The 19,659-nt window shown below is 38.0% G+C and overlaps 1 protein-coding gene across 2 annotated transcripts in view; it reads left to right on the forward strand.

Moving 5' to 3' along the window:
* Positions 1-19,659, forward strand: part of DNAH3 (dynein axonemal heavy chain 3) — a 62,174-nt gene that overhangs the window by 19,347 nt on the left and 23,168 nt on the right. For both annotated transcript variants that reach the window (XM_075767292.1, XM_075767294.1), the window contains 23 exons: positions 1,281-1,425; positions 1,708-1,919; positions 2,245-2,336; positions 2,773-2,887; positions 3,468-3,584; positions 4,018-4,197; positions 5,349-5,485; positions 6,175-6,376; positions 6,858-6,950; positions 7,251-7,361; positions 9,243-9,357; positions 9,687-9,885; positions 10,889-10,997; positions 11,271-11,384; positions 12,508-12,684; positions 13,406-13,497; positions 13,910-14,129; positions 14,967-15,101; positions 16,362-16,473; positions 16,976-17,217; positions 17,823-17,923; positions 18,002-18,107; positions 19,422-19,551. In XM_075767292.1, coding sequence (XP_075623407.1) covers positions 1,281-1,425; positions 1,708-1,919; positions 2,245-2,336; positions 2,773-2,887; positions 3,468-3,584; positions 4,018-4,197; positions 5,349-5,485; positions 6,175-6,376; positions 6,858-6,950; positions 7,251-7,361; positions 9,243-9,357; positions 9,687-9,885; positions 10,889-10,997; positions 11,271-11,384; positions 12,508-12,684; positions 13,406-13,497; positions 13,910-14,129; positions 14,967-15,101; positions 16,362-16,473; positions 16,976-17,217; positions 17,823-17,923; positions 18,002-18,107; positions 19,422-19,551 — 3,256 coding nt within the window. The remainder of the gene's footprint in view (positions 1-1,280; positions 1,426-1,707; positions 1,920-2,244; positions 2,337-2,772; positions 2,888-3,467; positions 3,585-4,017; positions 4,198-5,348; positions 5,486-6,174; positions 6,377-6,857; positions 6,951-7,250; positions 7,362-9,242; positions 9,358-9,686; positions 9,886-10,888; positions 10,998-11,270; positions 11,385-12,507; positions 12,685-13,405; positions 13,498-13,909; positions 14,130-14,966; positions 15,102-16,361; positions 16,474-16,975; positions 17,218-17,822; positions 17,924-18,001; positions 18,108-19,421; positions 19,552-19,659) is intronic.

A 19,659-nucleotide genomic window follows, 5' to 3' on the forward strand; every position in this document is an offset into this window, starting at 1 on the left:
ATTAAAACCAAATGTTTTTCAACCTTTTGTATCATTTTCAGAAGTTGCTTATAGGCCTTAAATATGTGTTATATCACAGAAAGGGAAGTTTCAGATGCTAGAAGGAAGCTGAAGACCAAGATTCCTAGATTCTGTTCAGGGGTCTCCATCCAGTGTACTGTGTGGTTCTAGGGTGAATAGTTTGTCTTAGCTGTGCCTCTGCTGGGAAATGAGAATGGTTACCTTTGAGAGATCTCACAGGCATTGTGAGGCTTAATTAATTTTCTCAATCACGGAGAGACAATGAGATTTCTGCATATATGGAGTCTTAAGGATCAAGATTTTAATTAAGTCCTACTCAAAAGAGAAAATTGAACCAATTAAATGAATTTAGGATTTAGATAAATTGCTAGTCCTACATATCAACACTCTTAATCTGATTTAAAGGTATCTAGTATATTTAATTAGTGTGTTAACAGCAATGATATGTTGTTATAGGTAGATCAAAATAAGTAATTAAGTTTAAGTTTCTTAACACATGATCACAATGAGGGGTGTATCCACACAATTTAAATGACATGTCAGTCAGCTTAGTGAATACATGAAGTTAAAAATTATCTTGGAATGTGGATGTTTAAGTTTCTCTGCTTGCATCTCACATCGAGTGATTAAAACTTTTATGAAAGGTTTGTTGGCTTTGTAAAAGCACAAACGTGGGACTCAATCTGAATTCGGTGTCTACATTTCAGACAGCATTTCTCTGTGCTTCACCTCCCTACCTGTGAAATGAAGAAGACAATACTTTTTAAAATCTAAATCTTCGCACATTGATATATGCTGTAAGGTCTTTCGGACAAAGACAGTATCTTGCCATGAATAAGCACAGCAATTAATATCTGTTTTGGTTGGAGCTCCCAGATGTTTCTGTAACAGAAAAAAAATAATCACAAGTAAAACCAATTCCTATAAGCCTTTGTGACTGAGGAGCTTACATCCAGGTTTCAAAGTGTGTTGGTAACTTGTGAGCCTTGGCTTCACTGAATGCCATGGTGCATTATCTGTTTCTAAAATAGATAGAGATTTTTAAAATTTTTTGAGTAGTAAGAGATACCAACAAATAACTAGGGGAGTTTTCAAGAACACAGTTACCTTATTTATCTAAAATCCACAGGCCTAAATCTGTAAATCTGGCTGGTTTTATGACATGTGAAAAAATTTTGTTCAATATTACCTATTTAGAAGTTTAAACAACAGTAGGAATTTTTGATGGAAATAAGATTATTTTTTCTTTTTCCTAAAAGGCTATTAATAAAGAAGAGGAGTTACTTGAGCGAGAGAAGAGTCAATTTCCTCTACTGCAAACTATAATTGCAAACAAACAACCCTTTGAGCAACTTTGGATAACAGCATATAATTTCCATACCAAATCTGAGGAATGGATGAATGGTGAGGCTTTGGTGTTCGTTTGATGAAGTATGTCATTTTCAGTTAGTTAAGTAGAAGCTGAAAGGGTTGATTAGTTGTGAGAAAATAATTTTGAAGAAATAAATGCTGTTAAGCAGTGTGAAATACAGTTGTTGACTTGGATTTTGCATTAAGATAATTTTTTGTAACACAATTTGATTTCCAGTTAAAGAGGAATGATTATGAATACCTGTAAATAAACCACCCTGGCAAACTCCGTGTGCTGATGTGCCTGCTGGGCTTTTTTTATACTGTTGTATTCAGGATCTCTCCAGAAGTTGGATGCTGATGAAATTACTGAAGAAATTGGAAATATGTGGAGGACTATGTACAAGCTCAGTAAGAGTTTTCCAGATTTGGCTGGGCCTAGACGCTTAGCAGAAACGATGAAATACAAGCTTGATAAATTTAAACAGCATCTTCCCGTCCTGTCAGTTGCCTGCAATCGTGGAATGAAGGAGAGACATTGGGAGCAGGTACTTTAAACTCTGTTTTAACTGTGAGAGTTTTCTACCTCAGAAACTGACAGTTCAAGATACTACTCCATATATTCAATACTGTGAAATACAGTAGTGGTTCTGTATTTCACAGTGAGAAGGTCCTTTATCCTGTCAGAAGGTAGATCCAGTTTTGAAATCTGTAATGGTACAGGCAGGAGCTTCTTTGAATTAATAATTTATGGTGGAAAAGTAAATTAGGGGGTTACATTAATACTTCTTTAGCATTTATTTCTTGCTGTTTGAAAAGTCTGTTACAAACATGCATCTTGATAATAGAGTTTATTTCTTACTTTATTTTCAGATTAGTGAAATTGTAGGATGTGAGATCAGACCTGATGAAACTACTACTCTTAAAAACATATTGGAATTTGGACTCTCAAAATATATTGATCAGTAAGAAGCTTACTCTATTCTCTTCTTTTTAGACAATCAGTGTATTTCATATATCAGATACCAAATATTAGTTTGTTTGGGGTTTTTTATGTGCTGTTAGACCCTGCTGTAAGATCAGCTGTATTTTATCAAGCTACGGATGGAATTGTCAGTTGTTCTTGTGGCACAAAGGCACCAAAAACTAGAGTCATATTCCTAAACCATTTAATTTGCACATTCAGAATTTTCTGTCTGTATTTATCTCCAAATTAACAGTAATATCTCCAGCTTGGTGAGCCTGAAATTGCAAAAATATTTCCTGAAATAAGAGTCTATGATATTATTAACAAATCCATGTGAAAGGTAGTCTGATATGCAACTCTACCTACAACTGCTTATTTTTACTCTTCAGCTATGTTGCAAAAACATTTCAAAGATATATTTCTTTTCAATTTAGGCTGGAACCTATTGGAGCAGCTGCAAGTAAGGAGTATTCCTTAGAGAAATCAATAGAGAAAATGAAATCAGAGTGGGTCAACATGCAGTTCAGTCTGGTGAAATACAGGGATACTGTGAGTAAACACCAAATCAATATATGTAGTTGAAAAGAATTACTTTGATTATGAATACCAATTGAGAAATACTTGAGGGAAGTTACTGCTGATTTGTTGTGGCACAATGGAAAGTGGTATCATACCCCAGAGCCTGGGCAAATGTCTCCATTACTATATATCCTTATATTTGGACCTTAGTATTGGATTGACTTGTGATCTCAACATATTCACCGTAACAAATCTGTAAGCCTGAGAGTTTCTGCAGTGTTGTACGGAAACCTGGACAGTAGTGCAATTTTAACTGGCCCAGAAGAAACAAGAAGTCACGTGCAGTCCAAAAGATTGAGTCAGAAGTCACTAGCATCCATGGCTAGCTTCCCATTCACAAACGAATCTCTCTCTTGACCTTTGAAACAGATGTACGGTGGAGATACCATTTCATATCTTCAGACACGTTGCGGGCTTTCTCAATGCCTTGCATTCTTACCTTCAGCCACCATAGAGAAGGGGAAAACGGGAAGCTGAATGAGGGTGGTGTTGAAGAGCAGTGAAATAAAGCAACTGTTATTTACCTTATCAAAATATGATGTATTTACAGAACACCAGCATCCTGTCAGCAATTGATGACATCCAGGTTCTGCTGGATGATCACATCGTTAAGACTCAGACAATGTGTGGCTCTCCCTTCATCAAACCAATAGAAGCTGAATGCCGGGTAAGGAAAAGCTGGTTTGACTGAGCTTGTGCGTCTCACGATATGCTTTCCCTAAGTGCTTTAAGTTATTTTGGCATGACAAGAAGTGACGTAGTTTTTAACTGTTTCTAAGAACACGCATTCATATTTTTCTTCAAGAGCTTTGAGTTAATGGTTTCCAGACAAAGGTATGCAAAGCTTGCTTCACAGCTAAAGAAATTGTAATTGCATTGCTAACCTAGTCATTATAAGCATGAGTTTTTAGTTGAATGTCTTGGGAATGGGTCAGTTGATTCTATATAGGGCCTGTGAACTGACATTTACTCAGTCTGCGGAATACCTTGCTAAGTTTTTATCCTTTCATTGATGATAAGATAACTTATGTTCTTTGATTCCTCAGTGTAGATTAATTCTTGATACAATTTTCCTTAAGTATTAATGTTTTCATTTACAGGCTTGGGAAGATAAGCTGTGTTTAATGCAAGATATTCTAGATAGCTGGTTAACATGTCAGGCAACATGGTTGTATTTGGAACCAATTTTTAGTTCAGAAGACATTATAGCTCAAATGCCTGAAGAGGGCAGAAAATTTGGGATTGTGGATACATACTGGAAGGACATTATGGCGCAAGTGGTAAGTGCTTGCATTTAATAAATTGTGTAAATTTTTGCACATCTGGTAATATGATTATTACTATCATGAAGATACACTAGCTTTTCTGGGGTTAGATATTTGTATTTAAGTCACCACAGGGTATAATACGAAGTAGAAAATCCTTTAGTAAAGCCCACCAAAATATAGTCTTGCAGTAAAAGTGATAGATTAAATCATTATTGCTTTGAGATTTCTGTAAAGGCTGGATATTGCAGGATGAATTAGAGCTCAAGTAACATTTTAATTCTAAATTTTCTGCCTTTTGTATGGTTAAATGATCAGAATTAGGTAGAAAGATGATTGATTTTGGAAGCAGGATCTGCTTCCAGAGTTCACTGACAATCTATACAAAGTCTTCTCTGGATACAATTAGATTTTGCATTAGGCTTTTAAGGTGTACACATTATTAGAACAACTCAATGGATTTTTTTGTGCATATGATTGTTTTCTAATATGTGGTGGCTTGGTTGTTCAAAACTTTGGTGAATACGTACTGGCATGGTAGTGTGTCAGGATAAGATAATGGGGATACTAAGTGCAATTGGGTGTCCTCTTCAGTTCCCTATAACTAAGAAGCTGGGTAGGAGGCCAGATATTTAGTGGTAGTGTGAGCTGAGATGTTTGCCAAAAACATTGGGAGTGTGTGATTCTGTGATAAAGATGTTGAAATAATGAATGTAACAAAATAGAAGTTGAGACCTGTCTAACAGCTCTGACTCTGTGAACGATGAAGCCTGTTCTGAAATAGGTATATCCTTTCAAGTTGAGGAGTGTTATCAGAAAGAAAAAATGCAACCTAGATGGCAAGAACAGAGAATAATTGTCATGGATTGTGGCTCTGTTTGACAGAACTTATTTGTGAGTGCAAAAAAATGTAGCAAACCCAGACACAGGAGGAAGTGCTGAAGATTTTAATTCCTGTGGATATTGCCTTGTTGCATTATTATCTGTAAAGTTCAACTTGGTAAAACTGACAGTATGAAAAGAAAAACTATCAAATAACGCATACATATTAAATAACATGAAGGCACGCTACAGAGAACAATATATAGCTTTTTAGCCTCCTGCAGTATGTGTGATTGATGATAACAATTTTAATGTACAAACTTATTGCAATTGTTTTTACAAAGGTGAAAGACACAAAGGTACTTGTAGCAACTGAACAACCCAAGATGTTAGACAGACTTCAGGAAGCAAATACTCTTTTAGAAGACATTCAAAAGGGGTTGAATACTTACTTGGAGAAGAAAAGATTATTTTTCCCAAGGTAAATTAATTAAACAGGCCTGTTAGAGACAAAAAGGCATAAGCTCTTTCAAACCATTTCTACTGAACTAAAAAGTCTCTTTTTATCAACACATGGCACCCAGTCTCATGCAACAAAAAATGAAAACCTGTTCTTTCCTCCATTCATTTTCCTCAGCTCCAGTTAAATTTGCAATGCCAGGGATAGCCAGAGGTGGGCTTGCACAATCTGTCTAGCACAACGTAAACTTACTATTAGAAAGACATTATTACTTACAGGGCATTTTTGAAGGAACTTGCCACCTTCCCGTGGCTGATTTGCAATTATATCTCTGCCCTGCCCTCTTCAGTTGTGTGAAGGTGTGTGGTACGTAGGAGTTAGGTATGAGTATGAGGAACATGATTCTATGTTTTTACAAAGTACTTATTGGCTGCATGGATATAGCTGGTCTTTCTTGTGCGAGATGGAGAACCCTTCTTTCTTCCTCTGCATAAAAGGATGGTCATATTGAAATTCTGAAAAAAACAGGTGTGATGAGTTTTATAATGTTAAACATTGCTTAAGAAAAGGGATTTGAGATAATAGTTTCCTCTCTGTTGTACTAGTGTCCTAAGCAACAATAAAACCAATTCAATCTATCTTGCATTAATAGTTTATTAATGATGATTTTCATGATTGGAAAGTGTTCACTAATTGTATTTTTCTAACAGATTCTTTTTCCTGTCTAATGATGAGCTGCTTGAAATACTGTCCGAAACAAAGGATCCCCTTCGAGTACAACCACATTTAAAGAAGTGTTTTGAAGGAATTGCTAAACTGGAGTTCACAGAAGATCTGGAGATCGTAGGCATGATCAGTTCAGAGAAAGAAATGGTTCCTTTCATAGATAAAATCTATCCAGCAAATGCAAAAGTAATTTATTTTTTCTTACTATATGATACTACATTAATACTTTGCCTACAGTGTATGCTTTTGAGGGAATGAGGTTTAAAACATTTACAATCAGATCATGAAAGGTGCTTAGGAAGTGAGAGTGCAGACTGGTATGCTAGAAAAAAGGATTTCCTACAAAAAGGAGTAAGACTTAATGACCAGGCTTAACTGACCATGCAAGCTGTGATCTGCATTTTTTGTTTATGCTTATGTGAAACATATACAGCTGTTTCTTCACCTGCATTGTCTTTAGAATTAGCTTGATTTACCTGCCTTCAGATAGCAGATAAACTGCAGCCTGTCAGAATTTGGGAATTTTCAACCTTTATTCCTCCTATATACCACACCCAGATCAGAAGAAAGCATATTTAAGCCTAAACATGTTTCAAAGAATTTGTCCTTTAAGAGGAATATAATCAGGAAATGCGTACTGACTCTTAACTGTTTTTCTTTTTTGAAGGGTATGGTGGAAAAATGGCTTTTGCAAGTAGAGGAAATGATGCTGGCCAGTGTAAGACAAGTTCTTCAAGATGGCATAAGAGGATATATCGAGGTAATTATTCCTGAATTCTGGTATAAAATAGATTTCACAAGCAACTGTACGTGAACAGGTTGCTCAAATTCTTAACCAGAAAAACATGTTTGAAGCTAAGTGTAAGCCAGCTCTCCGTAGTACCAGTCTGAAGTTTTAACTCTGAATTTCTTGAAGAAAAAGTATCAAAGCTTTCCATGCTGATTCTCATTTATTTACAGCATGAGACAAAAGAAATTTGGCGAAAGTAATTGTTATCGCTGCCATAATCTAATCTGTTTATATGACTTTCCGTGTCTGGAATGGATCTTTTTGTTTAAGGTTCCTCGGAAAACATGGGTACTTCAGTGGCCTGGACAGGTGGTTATTTGCGTTTCATCCATTTACTGGACAGAAGAAGTGTCTGAGGCTATAAGGAAAGGAGCTTTACTAGTAAGATTTTCTTCTACCTTTCTATTTCTAAGCACCAAACTTTGATTAATTAATAAAAAGCTCCTTCTAGCGAAGAAGATCCTCCATTGACAACATATTACAGTTTACTCATGCAGTGAGCTTTATTTTCTCTTTCCTTTTTTCTTGTGTCTTAGCAGGGGCTTGTTCTCATTTACTTTGACGTATATCAGGAGAAGTCCCACTGAAGGGAATTGTATTGCTTTTTTTTCACAAGTGATACTGGTGTAAATAGAAGTACCAAACAAAAAGTGATAGGGTGTTGTTAAACACTATGTATTTTTCTTTCTAACTCCTGTCTTTACATGTGAAGCCCCAGGGAAACGTGCAGGCAGAAACCTCTCCTCACAGAATGGTGCAGTTATTTGTCTGGTTGTTGCTAGACTATCCTGGTGATAAAGGTGCAGCAGCCAAGTTTGTTATTTCATACAAGAGACTTTTCTTGTATGTGATTGTAATGTGATTGTAATGCCTCTTTCATCACAACAGTTTGAAGTATCACTTTATTGAGGCTGATCAAATGCACGCTGAAGTAATGACAGTAATTTCTGATTAATTCAGTGGGCTGTTGTCTGATCCTAATTGAGTTAGGTGAATGAGGATTTATTCGGGGTTTAATTCTGTCACCAGAGTGTTTGGGCTGCTTTTTAAATGTAGAAATAGTAAAGTTTTAATATACATTTTAATGTTAGCTCTTTATTTCTGTATCCTTACTGAATATCTTAGGTTTAACTTGCCTGTATTGTTTAATACCAGTTGAAGATCTTATTCCACATATCCAGTCAGAACAGAAAATATTTATTGCTTTCAAAGAAAATACCCTGAACAATCCATAGGTTAAGAAAAATGAGGAGGAATCACAAAATAGTGAATCACAGAATATAAGGGACCTCTGGACATCATGCAGCCCACCCCCTGTTGAAAGCAGGGCCAACTAAACCAGGTTGCTAATGGACTTGCTCCAGTATGCCCATGCCTGTCTTCTGTGGGGGAGCCGAAAACTGACACAGCACTCCAGATGTGGTGTCAGCAGTGCTGGCTAGAGAGGAGGGATCACCGCCCTTGACCTGCTGGTAAAGCTCTTCCTAATGCAGCCAAGGGTGCTGTTGCTCTTCGTTGCCTTCAGGGGCACATCGATGGATTATGTTTGACTTGGTGTCCACCAGCATCCAGGTCCCGTTTGGCAGAGCTGCTTTCCAGCTGGTTGGCCACCAGCAGGTGCTGCCACATGGGGTTATTCCTTCCCAGATACAGGGCTTTCGACTTTGTTGAACTTCATGTCTGCCTATTTCTCCAGTCCGTTGAGGTCCCTCTTGATGGCAGCACAACATGGAGTGGTCTATCAACCACTCCTCTCAGTTTTGTGTCATCTGCAGACTGGCTGAGGGTGCACTCTGTCCTTTTGTCTAGGTCATTAATGGAAACTTCATTAATCTTTCATTTCATTAAACTTTCTCATTTAATAATGAGAGAATAATTTAAAATTGTTTAAAGTTAGGAGACTCTTAGATTTCTATTAATTTTATTAATTTACAATTTACTACCAATTTACAGAAGAAATCTAATCCAAATTTACCCAACAGAGAGAATCTGCTCATCTCCTGTCATAGAATCTTGCCATTTCTGTTAGGAAGAAAGATAAGACTTTTGCCTACACTATTTTCAGGCCATAAAGCCTTTTGAAGTGTTCATAGTAAAATAAAATGCCAGTATATGAAAGAGAATTTTAAATGCTTGTGTAATGCCAGGACTTCCATTATTATGTTTTGTTGGAAAGGCTGTCTCCAATGACTGCACCCGTGAGAGCTTAGGAACTCCTAGCTACAGCATGACGTTACTGCCTGTGTTCTGTTTCTGTGACAGGATTTCTGGGAGAAGAGTAATCTTCAAATTGGGGACATTGTTGAGTTAGTGAGAGGAAAGCTGTCCAGTGGAGCCCGGCTGACACTTGGAGCTCTTACTGTCATTGATGTGCATGGTAAATGTGCTGGTACTCTTGTTACATCTGGGGCAGTGCTGCTGTCGTTAGTTGGGTGAACTATTGGAAAGAAGCAGCTAAAATGCTTTCTCTAACTTTGAACAACCTTTACAGAGTTACTCCACAGTGTGTCTCCCATCTACTGTTCTAAATTAAGCAACACAGATGTAGATTCCTTCTAACATGAAAGCCAGGCTACTACTCACTCTAAATATTGATTTACTCTTACATAGCTATAAGTAAATGTTAGTTTACTTATATGTTGTTTTAAGTAAACTAACATAGTGGAAGTGTTTAGATTTTTCAAATAACCTGTCTCTTACCTGCAGCTCGTGATGTTGTTGCAAAATTGGTTGAAGACAAAATCACAGATCTGAATGACTTCCAGTGGATTTCTCAGCTGAGATACTACTGGGAAGAGAAGGATGTAATAGTGCGAATGATTACAACAGAAGCCAAATATGGTTATGAGTACCTAGGCAATTCTCTACGTCTGGTTATAACCCCACTAACAGATCGATGCTATAGGTAAAGCCATCCTGTCTATGAATAATGTTTTCATATTTTGTATTGATCTGTATTTACTTCAATTTGTTATAATCAATAATTGCAGGAACCTCAGCAGCCTGATTTTCCTGTAGATTTTGGAGGCAAATTTTATACATCTTCTTTGCTCAGATATGATAAAATATTTACAAGGCATAGGTTTCTACACCAGTAGAGTAATAGTCCCTGTTGTATTCAAGAATGTGCTTCTAAAAAAAGCTGGTAGCTCATGGTACTGGAACTGCAAAGAACTCTTCAGTAGTACTAGTCAATTAATTTCCTTGAAATAAGACACAGGTAGGGTATGCCTGCCTTTAAACTAAATGAGGTAATTATAGAGCCCTTCACAGCTGTTTGACTGCAGTTAGCTTCCTGTTCCACTGCTTGCTTGCAAGAGGTTGAAATGGAAATACTTCATGCCCCAAGGCCGAGGTATTCCAGGGATTTGGTATTTCACTTCTTGTGAGCCCTGGAGACACAGGTCATCTCAGCAGGTAATTTTAGGTCTAAGGTTTAAAGAGCTTTCTTTATAGTATCTCCAGGCAAATAGATGATGAGGATGTAAGTATTTCACTTAAGCACTGAGCTGTGAACTCACCGTCGTGTAGAAGGCACTTGTAGTAGAGCGCCTACGTTAATGCCTATGCTGGCAAATGCTTAATCTTCTGGCATTCGCAGTGGTGTTGAGAGCCATGTGGCTGGTGCATTAGCTGTAAACTGGGGTGGTTGTCATTAGCATTAGCTCAATCTAAACTAAGACTACACAGTAAGCTGTGCCAGATGTAGTTTCAGTGCAAGCAATGAGCAAGCAGACTCTATTCAGCACAACTTAACAACTGTTTTTAGTGGCAAAGCCTTTGAATGAGTAGGGCACAGGTAAATAGGTTTCAGGGGAACCTGTATAGGAAACTACTTATGCATCCCTTCAGAAACAAACTGCCGTTAAAGATTACTATTTCTAATGCCTGTGTTGCTGTTTATGTAGGACATTAATGGGTGCCTTGAAGTTAAATCTTGGTGGTGCTCCAGAAGGACCTGCAGGGACTGGCAAAACAGAAACAACAAAAGACCTAGCAAAAGCATTAGCTAAGCAGGTACCAAAATACAAACTTTTTTCCTTTGCATTGTTTATGTTTGGATATGTAGATATTTCTTGAAATGCCATTCTTAAGTGAGTACTGCTTGTTCTGTATCTATTCGCAGAAATAGTTGGTAAGCAGCACGCTTTTAAGGCTGTGTCTATATGGCATCCTTGTCCTGTAATTCAAAATTAGCAATAATAATCCCTTCCCATTTTAGATGCTAAGAATTTTATAGTGGACTTTGTGTTAATACTGGGAGATGTTCTCTGTGTGTTTTTGTTCTAGTGTGTGGTCTTTAATTGCTCCGATGGTCTCGATTACAAGGCAATGGGGAAGTTCTTTAAGGGGCTGGCACAATCTGGTGCATGGTCCTGCTTTGACGAGTTCAATAGAATTGAGGTAACATTTTAACTCTGACAAATAAAATGATAAAGCTTTAATTTAAGACACAAGAAGTTATAGATTTAGACATGACAGCATTATTGCCAATTTTCTACTTTTATTTGTGGTATAGCCTCTTTGTTTCGATAATCACTGACTAGGTACTCAGCTGCTTGCTGTAGGAGCACATGCCTACTTGTGCCATGTTGCAGAAGTCTTGTGTTCTGGGTTATTTTAGCTGAAAAAAATTGTTCCTGTGCAATTTCTGCTTTTGTACGTGATGCTCATTTATTGGGAAAGAACTATCCTTCTCTTCTCTTTGAGGAATCAAGCTACAGCTGTGGGGCTGTGATATCTATGTTCAGCACAAGGCAGATAAATCCCAGTGGAGGGATTGCTTTGATGACTAGCAGAGTGTCACTAACTGAGTGACCTGGTTAACGAGCTGTGTAACTAGACACATCTAATCCCCTCCTTAGTCTTATTCTGATCTTTTTTTTTTTAATTTGGTCACTGACTTTGGATAAGTTTTATTGTTATTTTGATGGAGTTAGATTTAAGTAAATACTAGTGGAAATTCCATGAAGATCTATTTTGTATGTTTTAGTATCCTTAACAACTTAATTTCTCCATTTGTCTGCTGTAACTTGTTTTTTAATGCATTTACATGTTAGCATTCTCATTCTCCAATATTATGTTACCTTGATACTTCAAAGCACTGAGGACTGGCCCTAGGCTGCCTTAGCCATTCTTTACGTTTACCCTCAATTTGGAGCATTGAGTGAATCAGTCTTACTGAAGAGCCTAAATTCTTTATCTGAGGTGAAAGGAAAGTGCTTTTGGAGGCCTCCAGAGGGAGTTCCTGTCCGCCTAATTTAGATGTCGACAGTCAGGCAGATGATATTTCCCTTGGGAGGCTTTTAGAAGCCACTGTTGATCTGTCTAAGTTGCTTGAGTAGGGATGGTGGCAATGACTTTCAGAAGATTGCTTCAATAGACAGCTCAGCTTCAATATTTAGGCTCAGTCACAGGGTGATTTTCACCTGGAGGAATGCAAATACAGCCATGAAATATATAAACAAAAACATTTTATATTGTTTCCAAGTGTCTTATGTTTTCCAATCTGTTCTGTCTGTATTAGGTTGAAGTGTTATCTGTAATTGCCCAACAGATACTTAGCATCCAGCAAGCTATTATTCGCAAACTCAAAACATTCATCTTTGAAGGGACAGAGATCTCTCTTAATCCTACATGTGCTGTGTTTATCACGATGAATCCTGGGTATGCTGGACGGGCAGAGCTGCCTGACAATCTGAAGGTAAATCTGGAATCCTGGTTTCCTGTAGAAGTTAAACAGAATTTGCACCTTCTGTTCTATTGTAATAAGACAAAGAAGGCAACAATCAAATAATACACTGATAACCCATTCCAGTATATTCTGCTGTGCTTTTTGCTAAGCTTTAATAAGTATTTAGCATGGTACAAAACGCACAGATGAAAGTTCTCAGTCTAATCATGCTGATACCAGTTCACAGCTTTAACTGTGCTTTCTCCAAGTGGAAATTCTCCTGTTTACAATGGCTTGGTGATCCAAATCCCAATTTAAATTTATTGTAACTTTGCAAGTTGCTGAGACACTGCAGAGAGACTGATATGGTCCTAGTTCTTTTCCTAGCATTGCTGCAATTTTTTGCATGCCCTTTTACAAGACATTAATCACACCATGTGCCAGTTTGTATATTATAAAAGTGAGATGAATGACACCTCCCTTTTCCTCTCTTGATAGTTCTTTAGGATTGTGACTCTTTCTAAACATTTGTTCCTACAGTGCTTAGCACAGACCTCTTGAACCTCTTGATAAGCTAGGAGTAGAATAGAATTCTAATGCATAGATTTCAAATGATTCCTTAAAGTCATGAAAAAGGAATAGAGAGTATAGAAGTTCATGAATTTATGGAGAGATACTATTCTTACAAAACAGGCACAAGTGATTACTCTGTTCCATAGTCTAAGCTTATATCTTACTTTTGTTCTTGCAGGCACTGTTCCGAACAGTTGCCATGATGGTTCCAGATTATGCTTTGATTGGAGAAATTTCACTTTATTCAATGGGATTTCTGGACTCTCGGAGGTAAGATGTGCTGAATTTTCCACCTCGATTGAGTCTGATGTACCTTTACTCTGTAAAGTATATACGTGTGTTTGAGGCATATAATTCTAAAAGGCCATCCATGTTCTGTTTCTCCAGAAAGTACTTTTTAATCTCCTGCTTTATCATCAATTCTCATTTACCACCTCACGTTGACGGATGTGCACTTCGACACATGATGCATTTGGAAAACGTATCATAATCAAACCGAATTCCTAATGGGCACACACGTTCTCTGGCATGGCAAAATCTACAGTTTTGCTTCCTAGGTGTTTTGGGCCATCTTGTCAGCTGATATGTCTGATAATCACTGCAGTTATTTTGTGTATATAGGTACTTAAAGTATTTTCCTTGTATGGTGAGCTATTTTCATTCTACATTTTAATATCCACAGTCTTGCCCAGAAAATTGTTGCCACTTACCGTTTGTGCTCTGAGCAACTGTCATCGCAGCATCACTATGATTATGGAATGCGTGCTGTTAAATCTGTCCTGACAGCAGCAGGCAACTTAAAACTGAAGTACCCAACTGAAAATGAAAGTGTATTGTTACTTCGGGCTTTGCTGGATGTTAACTTGGCAAAATTCTTGGCACAGGATGTGCCATTGTTTCAGGTAAGCTATCTGGCCACTGTGTTTAAGTTTTGTGATGATGAGGTCCACTATAAGAACCTATAGAAACGGGTTGTTATCTTTAATTTACAACAGTTTGATCTAGATGCTACCATACTAGTGTAAATTTATTTCAGTCCACTGATCTGGAGGCTCTCTTTGGTTCTGTTAGTGTTATTTTGAAAAATAAACTCTCAGTGGTGCCTTTTAAGTTATTCCATAAAATGTTTTATAAGATATCTTGCTAAAAGTCACTTTGTGCTGTTTCATTTGTGGAAACCATTTTTCGAAGTTTGCATTCTGGCTTTGTGCTGCAAAACGGATGTGGACAACTAAATTACAGTCAATTAGAAATTTGCAGTCAGAATGAAAATGATGAAGTTTCTGTTTACATGCTGCTTTAATAGAAAATAAAGACTATGTTAAGCTACAAAGCAATCAATATTAAAGACGTAAAAGCTAGGGTACAAGCACAGGTAGAGTCGGGGCTCTGAAGTTTCAGAACATGTGCCTTTCTATTTAGTCACTGAAATTCTTTCTATCGCTTTCACATCCTTTCCTGTAATACTTTTTTGGAGAAATTTGCGGAATGTTAAATTTCCTCTTAAAATATCAGCGTGTGTATGAAAAGTGCAGGCACTCATTTCTGTCTCATGCCTAGAGAATACTTCCATGGCCACAGTTTGCCTAGAAGGTAGTTTTGTCCAGCTGAGGACATTTCCTCTTAAGCTCCTGTTATCTGTGCGAATATTGGTTTAGTTGTAGACTATTATGCTTTGGGAATTTTCCCGTTTTGTAATCTGTGTTTAAATAGTGTTCTATGCTGTCTTTCCTTAACAGGGCATCATATCTGACCTGTTTCCTGGAGTGGTTCTTCCTATACCAGACTATGACCTATTTGTCGAGGCACTAACTGAAAATATAAAAAAAATGGATCTTCAACCAGTTCCATGGTTCACTGGAAAAATTATTCAGGTTTATTTTCACATACTTACTTCTGGGGAAGGAGAGCATGAGAGCAGAAACACTTTTCATTCACTGTGTGTCATGAATGAATAGCTAATAGTTTCCACGATCAATTAATAGAATATTACAAACTGCGTATTCTTACTGAGTAAAAATCATAGAGTAAAAACCTGCTTTGCTCCTAGTGATCTTTTTAATTCAGTCAGACTGTGAAGGAGCTAACATACACAGCCATATCATAGGTGTTATAGTTCAGGATAGAAAATTAAATTACTAGCAGAGGCAGTGTGCCTAGTGAACAGACCTCTGGACTGGGAGTCAGGCCCTGTCCCAGTTCTGCTCAGTCTCCTTGAGAAGACTTGACAGAGGTGACATTTCTCACTCTTCCTCATGCTTCACCTCCAGCTCTGTGTTCCCATTGTCTCCCATTTACTAGTATTAGTGACCTTTTAAAGAATGCTTAACTCTTTTTTTTTTTTTTTTTTTTTTGCCTTGTGAGTAGTGCAGCCTAGTGACAGTATAATGGCAAGGGTAGAAATGTGTGGCCTGGGGCAGGATCATGAGGGGACCCTCCAACAGCAGTTCAGTCTTTATGGCTTATGTTCAGACTTGGCTTATGCTGCTTTGCAAACCGTGCTTTATCTTTCATTTATATAGGGGTAATATTAACTGGTTAGGAATTTAAGCTAAACCAGGAAATATCAGCCTTAACCTGAGATTAAAAAACCAAAAATCGTCGTAGGGGTTCTTCTTACAGTTCTATTTGAAGGTGGTCTGTTTGAAGGCTTTGACTTGATTTCTGGCAAGATCTTGTAGAGTGACCAATGAAGTTACCGCTCTTGCAGTCCAAAGTCAGCGTCTGTGGGACCAGCCATGTGACAGATCCTCAGAACTCTAGTTTCACTCCCCTTGTGTTAGCTTCACTGGTAACCATTGATTTCAGTGTAGGCTTTTATGCTGGGCTGTGATCTGCAGTGTCTGGTTGGTGCGCTCACACCCTGTGCAATGATGCTGTTACAGCTGAGGGATGAGAATTAGCAAGGAGAAAGTCTGGGGCAATGAATTCTTAAATTATGTAAGTAAGACTTTCCATAATAATATGACTGCCTTCTGATTTGGGTTAACGCTTCAGTCAGCCTTAATAGAGTGCAGGTATTTGGCTGATGTTTTGTCCTGTGGCATCGGAGTGCTGGAGAGAGACCTCTAGTTTTATGCATGTACTGCTTGCTTTTGTGCTATTGTAAAGAGTCAATCTTGTCACTGATACAGATATACGAAATGATGCTGGTGCGCCATGGTTTCATGATTGTTGGAAATCCTTTGAGTGGGAAGACCTGTGCGTACAAAGTGCTCGCTGGAGCCCTTGGTGATTTGTGCGCAGGTAACATTGTTCAGCCACAAACTTCTCATTAAATTAAGTTAATTCTATGACTAATGTTTTTCCTTTGCAGAGAGATGCCCAGGTTGTTAATTGTCTTATATTCTGCTTCTGCTGGAAGTATTTTTGTCTCCATTTACTGGAATAGTAAAACATACTAATGTGCTTATGCTTTTATGAATTTTAAGCACTGTATTTATGCAGAATACTCTTCAAAAAACTAGCTCTAATAGGGAGATTGTAAGTAGCTCCCATAAACATATAAAATCTCTTCTGCTCTGCTTTTTCTTTTTTTCCTGTGCTTTTACACGTAGGACTTTGCAGTTTCCTTGTACGAGTAATGGAATTTGTTATTTACTGCTACCTAGCTGCCAAATGTCTGGGTTTTTTTTTGCCTTGGGCAGCTAAAGTAGGATCCTCAGGAATCTTCTTGTTCTATACTTCAGTTGTTGAATGAAACTAACCTATCAAATTCTCAAGCTCATCTATTGGTCTTTTTACACAGCAAAATCCATGGATGAATTTGCTGTTGAATACAAAGTTATTAATCCCAAAGCAATTACTATGGGACAGTTGTATGGCAGTTTTGATCCTGTAAGCCATGAGTGGACAGATGGAGTTCTTGCAAATGCCTTCAGGGAACAAGCATCTTCTACCACAGATGATCGGAAGTGGATTATTTTTGATGGCCCAGTGGATGCAGTTTGGATAGAGAACATGAACACTGTGCTGGATGACAATAAAAAGGTAGCCTAATTTTTTGCAATAACCTTGTCCTTGAATATACATGCCTCGTTTCAGCAGTAGCAATATTGTTATCGTGTTAGTCAAAGGAGGTGTGAGACTCAGGAAAGGCCGATAGGCTTAAAAGCATTGCTTTTCTCCCCAATTGTATGAGTGGGTTTAGTAGATGGTACTAAGCTGTTACTTCTCCCTAGAAGCCTTGTCTTCCTCCTAGTTTATTGAAGTGAGGTTGCTCGCTGAGGCTTTTTTATTGACCCTTTTAGGAAACTGAAATCCATAAACTCAGTTCTGTAACTGAAAACTGAACTTGCTTAAATTACTTAGTGAATAAATTAACTAAAAAAAAAAAGCTGCAGGTCATAACTGCTTTTCCTTGCAGAGTTATTTAAAGATAAAGCATTGTTCTCTGTGTCTCTTCAAGCCATTACAGTAACACATGGAAAAGTTGAGACAAGGTCAGAAAATACCATGTGTTGTAAGAATACAAATGAATGAATGAGGAGTGACACTAAGTAGAACGTTCAGTGATTTTTATGACAGGCATTGCTTTGAATGGATGATCAGCACTGACATGACTAGATCATGTTTACGTGATGCTCTTCTTCTAGCTCTGCTTAATGAGTGGTGAAATAATTCAGATGAATTCAAAAATGAGTTTAATCTTTGAGCCAGCAGACTTAGAGGAGGCATCTCCAGCAACTGTCAGCAGGTAATGTTAAAGCATTTGCACTTGAACTGTCCCACCTTGCACATCTATTCCTGTACCATAGTTGGTTGTTCTTCCCAGGTGTGGTATGATCTACATGGACCCGCAACAGTTAGGTTGGAAGCCACTGAAGGATTCCTACATGAAAACACTGCCTCCAAACCTGCAGGAAGAACACCGAGAGCTGGTGCGAGACTTCATTTTTTATGTAGGCCTACTTTAGAAGATTAACTTTAAGGTGATGTTCACAGTTTGCCTGCTTGAAGGCATGCAGAATTAAAACTTTTTGAAGTACTTTCATGATTTAGAGCGTCCCAGGTCTCCTAGAGGCTGTTGTAAATTATTTTGTAGTGATGAATGTCAAATGTCATCACAAGGAAAGTGCCAGAGAGCTGGAGATGCCATGGGTATTAGAAATGCAATGTGGGAAAAAACTGGAAGACTCAAATGTTTTGAACTCATCCTTCTTCTGTCTAAGACATCTAGAGTTTAGCTTGAAAAATGCTTGTAATAACAATATTATCATTAACAGCTTGATCTTCAAAACCATAGTCATCTCATGAACCCTTGCTAAATAGTCTTAGTGTACTGAATTGCTTGCATGAATGAGAGCTTTGTGTTTTGTATTGTACTATATCTTCACCTACTTTTATTTGCATCTACAATGTTGGTGGGAATCAGCTTTTAATCTTACCAAAATTAAAATTCCCTTTTATTGGGCATTAAAATCTAGTAAAAGAATCAGAATAACATCTGTCCACAATAGGATTGGAGCTGGAGAAAACTCTGTGTGATTTGACAAGACCCCCTTTGAGTTTTTGCTGGAAATTGGGACCAAATTAAAAAGAAGTACTAAGACTAGAAGAGCTCTTTATTGACAATTTTCTTAGTTCATCAAAGCAAAATACTTATTCCTTAACCAGCAGATAGTTTGATCCTTTAGTGCATCTCCTTGTGTACTAGTCCCTGGGAAAAGGCTAGGGCGTAATTCCTCTCCTGTTTTCCCGCTTGGAGCAGATACGCCAGCCGTGGTCGTTGTCTGCCTGCGTGCTGTGGCATTCCTGCAGGTACCAGTCAGGTCCAGCTTTCTGGAATTTCTGCTGTGGCAGTGTCTGTGCTGGGCCCTCAGCAGCGGCCTGCCCTTTTCGAGGGAGGATGAAGCCCTTATCTCTGTTTCTATTGGAATTGTTCTGTGGTTGCCTAAGCAAAGCAGCGGTCTCCCTAGGCTGAGCTGCTGCTCTTGTGTCTGCATTAGTAACTGGGTAATAAAATTCCCGCTGAAAACTTATCTGTGGTAGAAGCAACTTGTTTTCGCCATCAGATAATGACTGTGTGGCTTTGATTGCCTAAGTACTGCCTCACACAGGTCCTTTCCTGATCTCCCCTCTGCCAGCTTGGAGAATTTCTGATGCCTTATGTTTTACTGAGAGATAATTGAGGGACAGTGGGAAATGTGGCAACTCCTGCATTGTTTTAAAGCCATTTCCTTTTCTCCTGGTAGGTCAATGACATGTTTATGTGGCTAGTCCAGCCCTGTTTAGACTTTATTCACCTTCATTGCAAAGCCATTGTGCAGACGTCCTCTATTCATCTGAGTTACAGCTTGATGAAACTCTATACTTGTCTGCTTGGTAAGTACTTTTTATTTCAATTTTTCTTTTTTTCCTGTTGTGTCCCATGACAAGGTGTAGGTTATTAGATGCAAGGAAATACCAAAGGAATTCCTTACTGTTGAGATC

The sequence above is a fragment of the Balearica regulorum genome, chromosome 15 (genome assembly GCF_011004875.1).
Source record: "Balearica regulorum gibbericeps isolate bBalReg1 chromosome 15, bBalReg1.pri, whole genome shotgun sequence".
NCBI lineage: Eukaryota > Metazoa > Chordata > Aves > Gruiformes > Gruidae > Balearica > Balearica regulorum.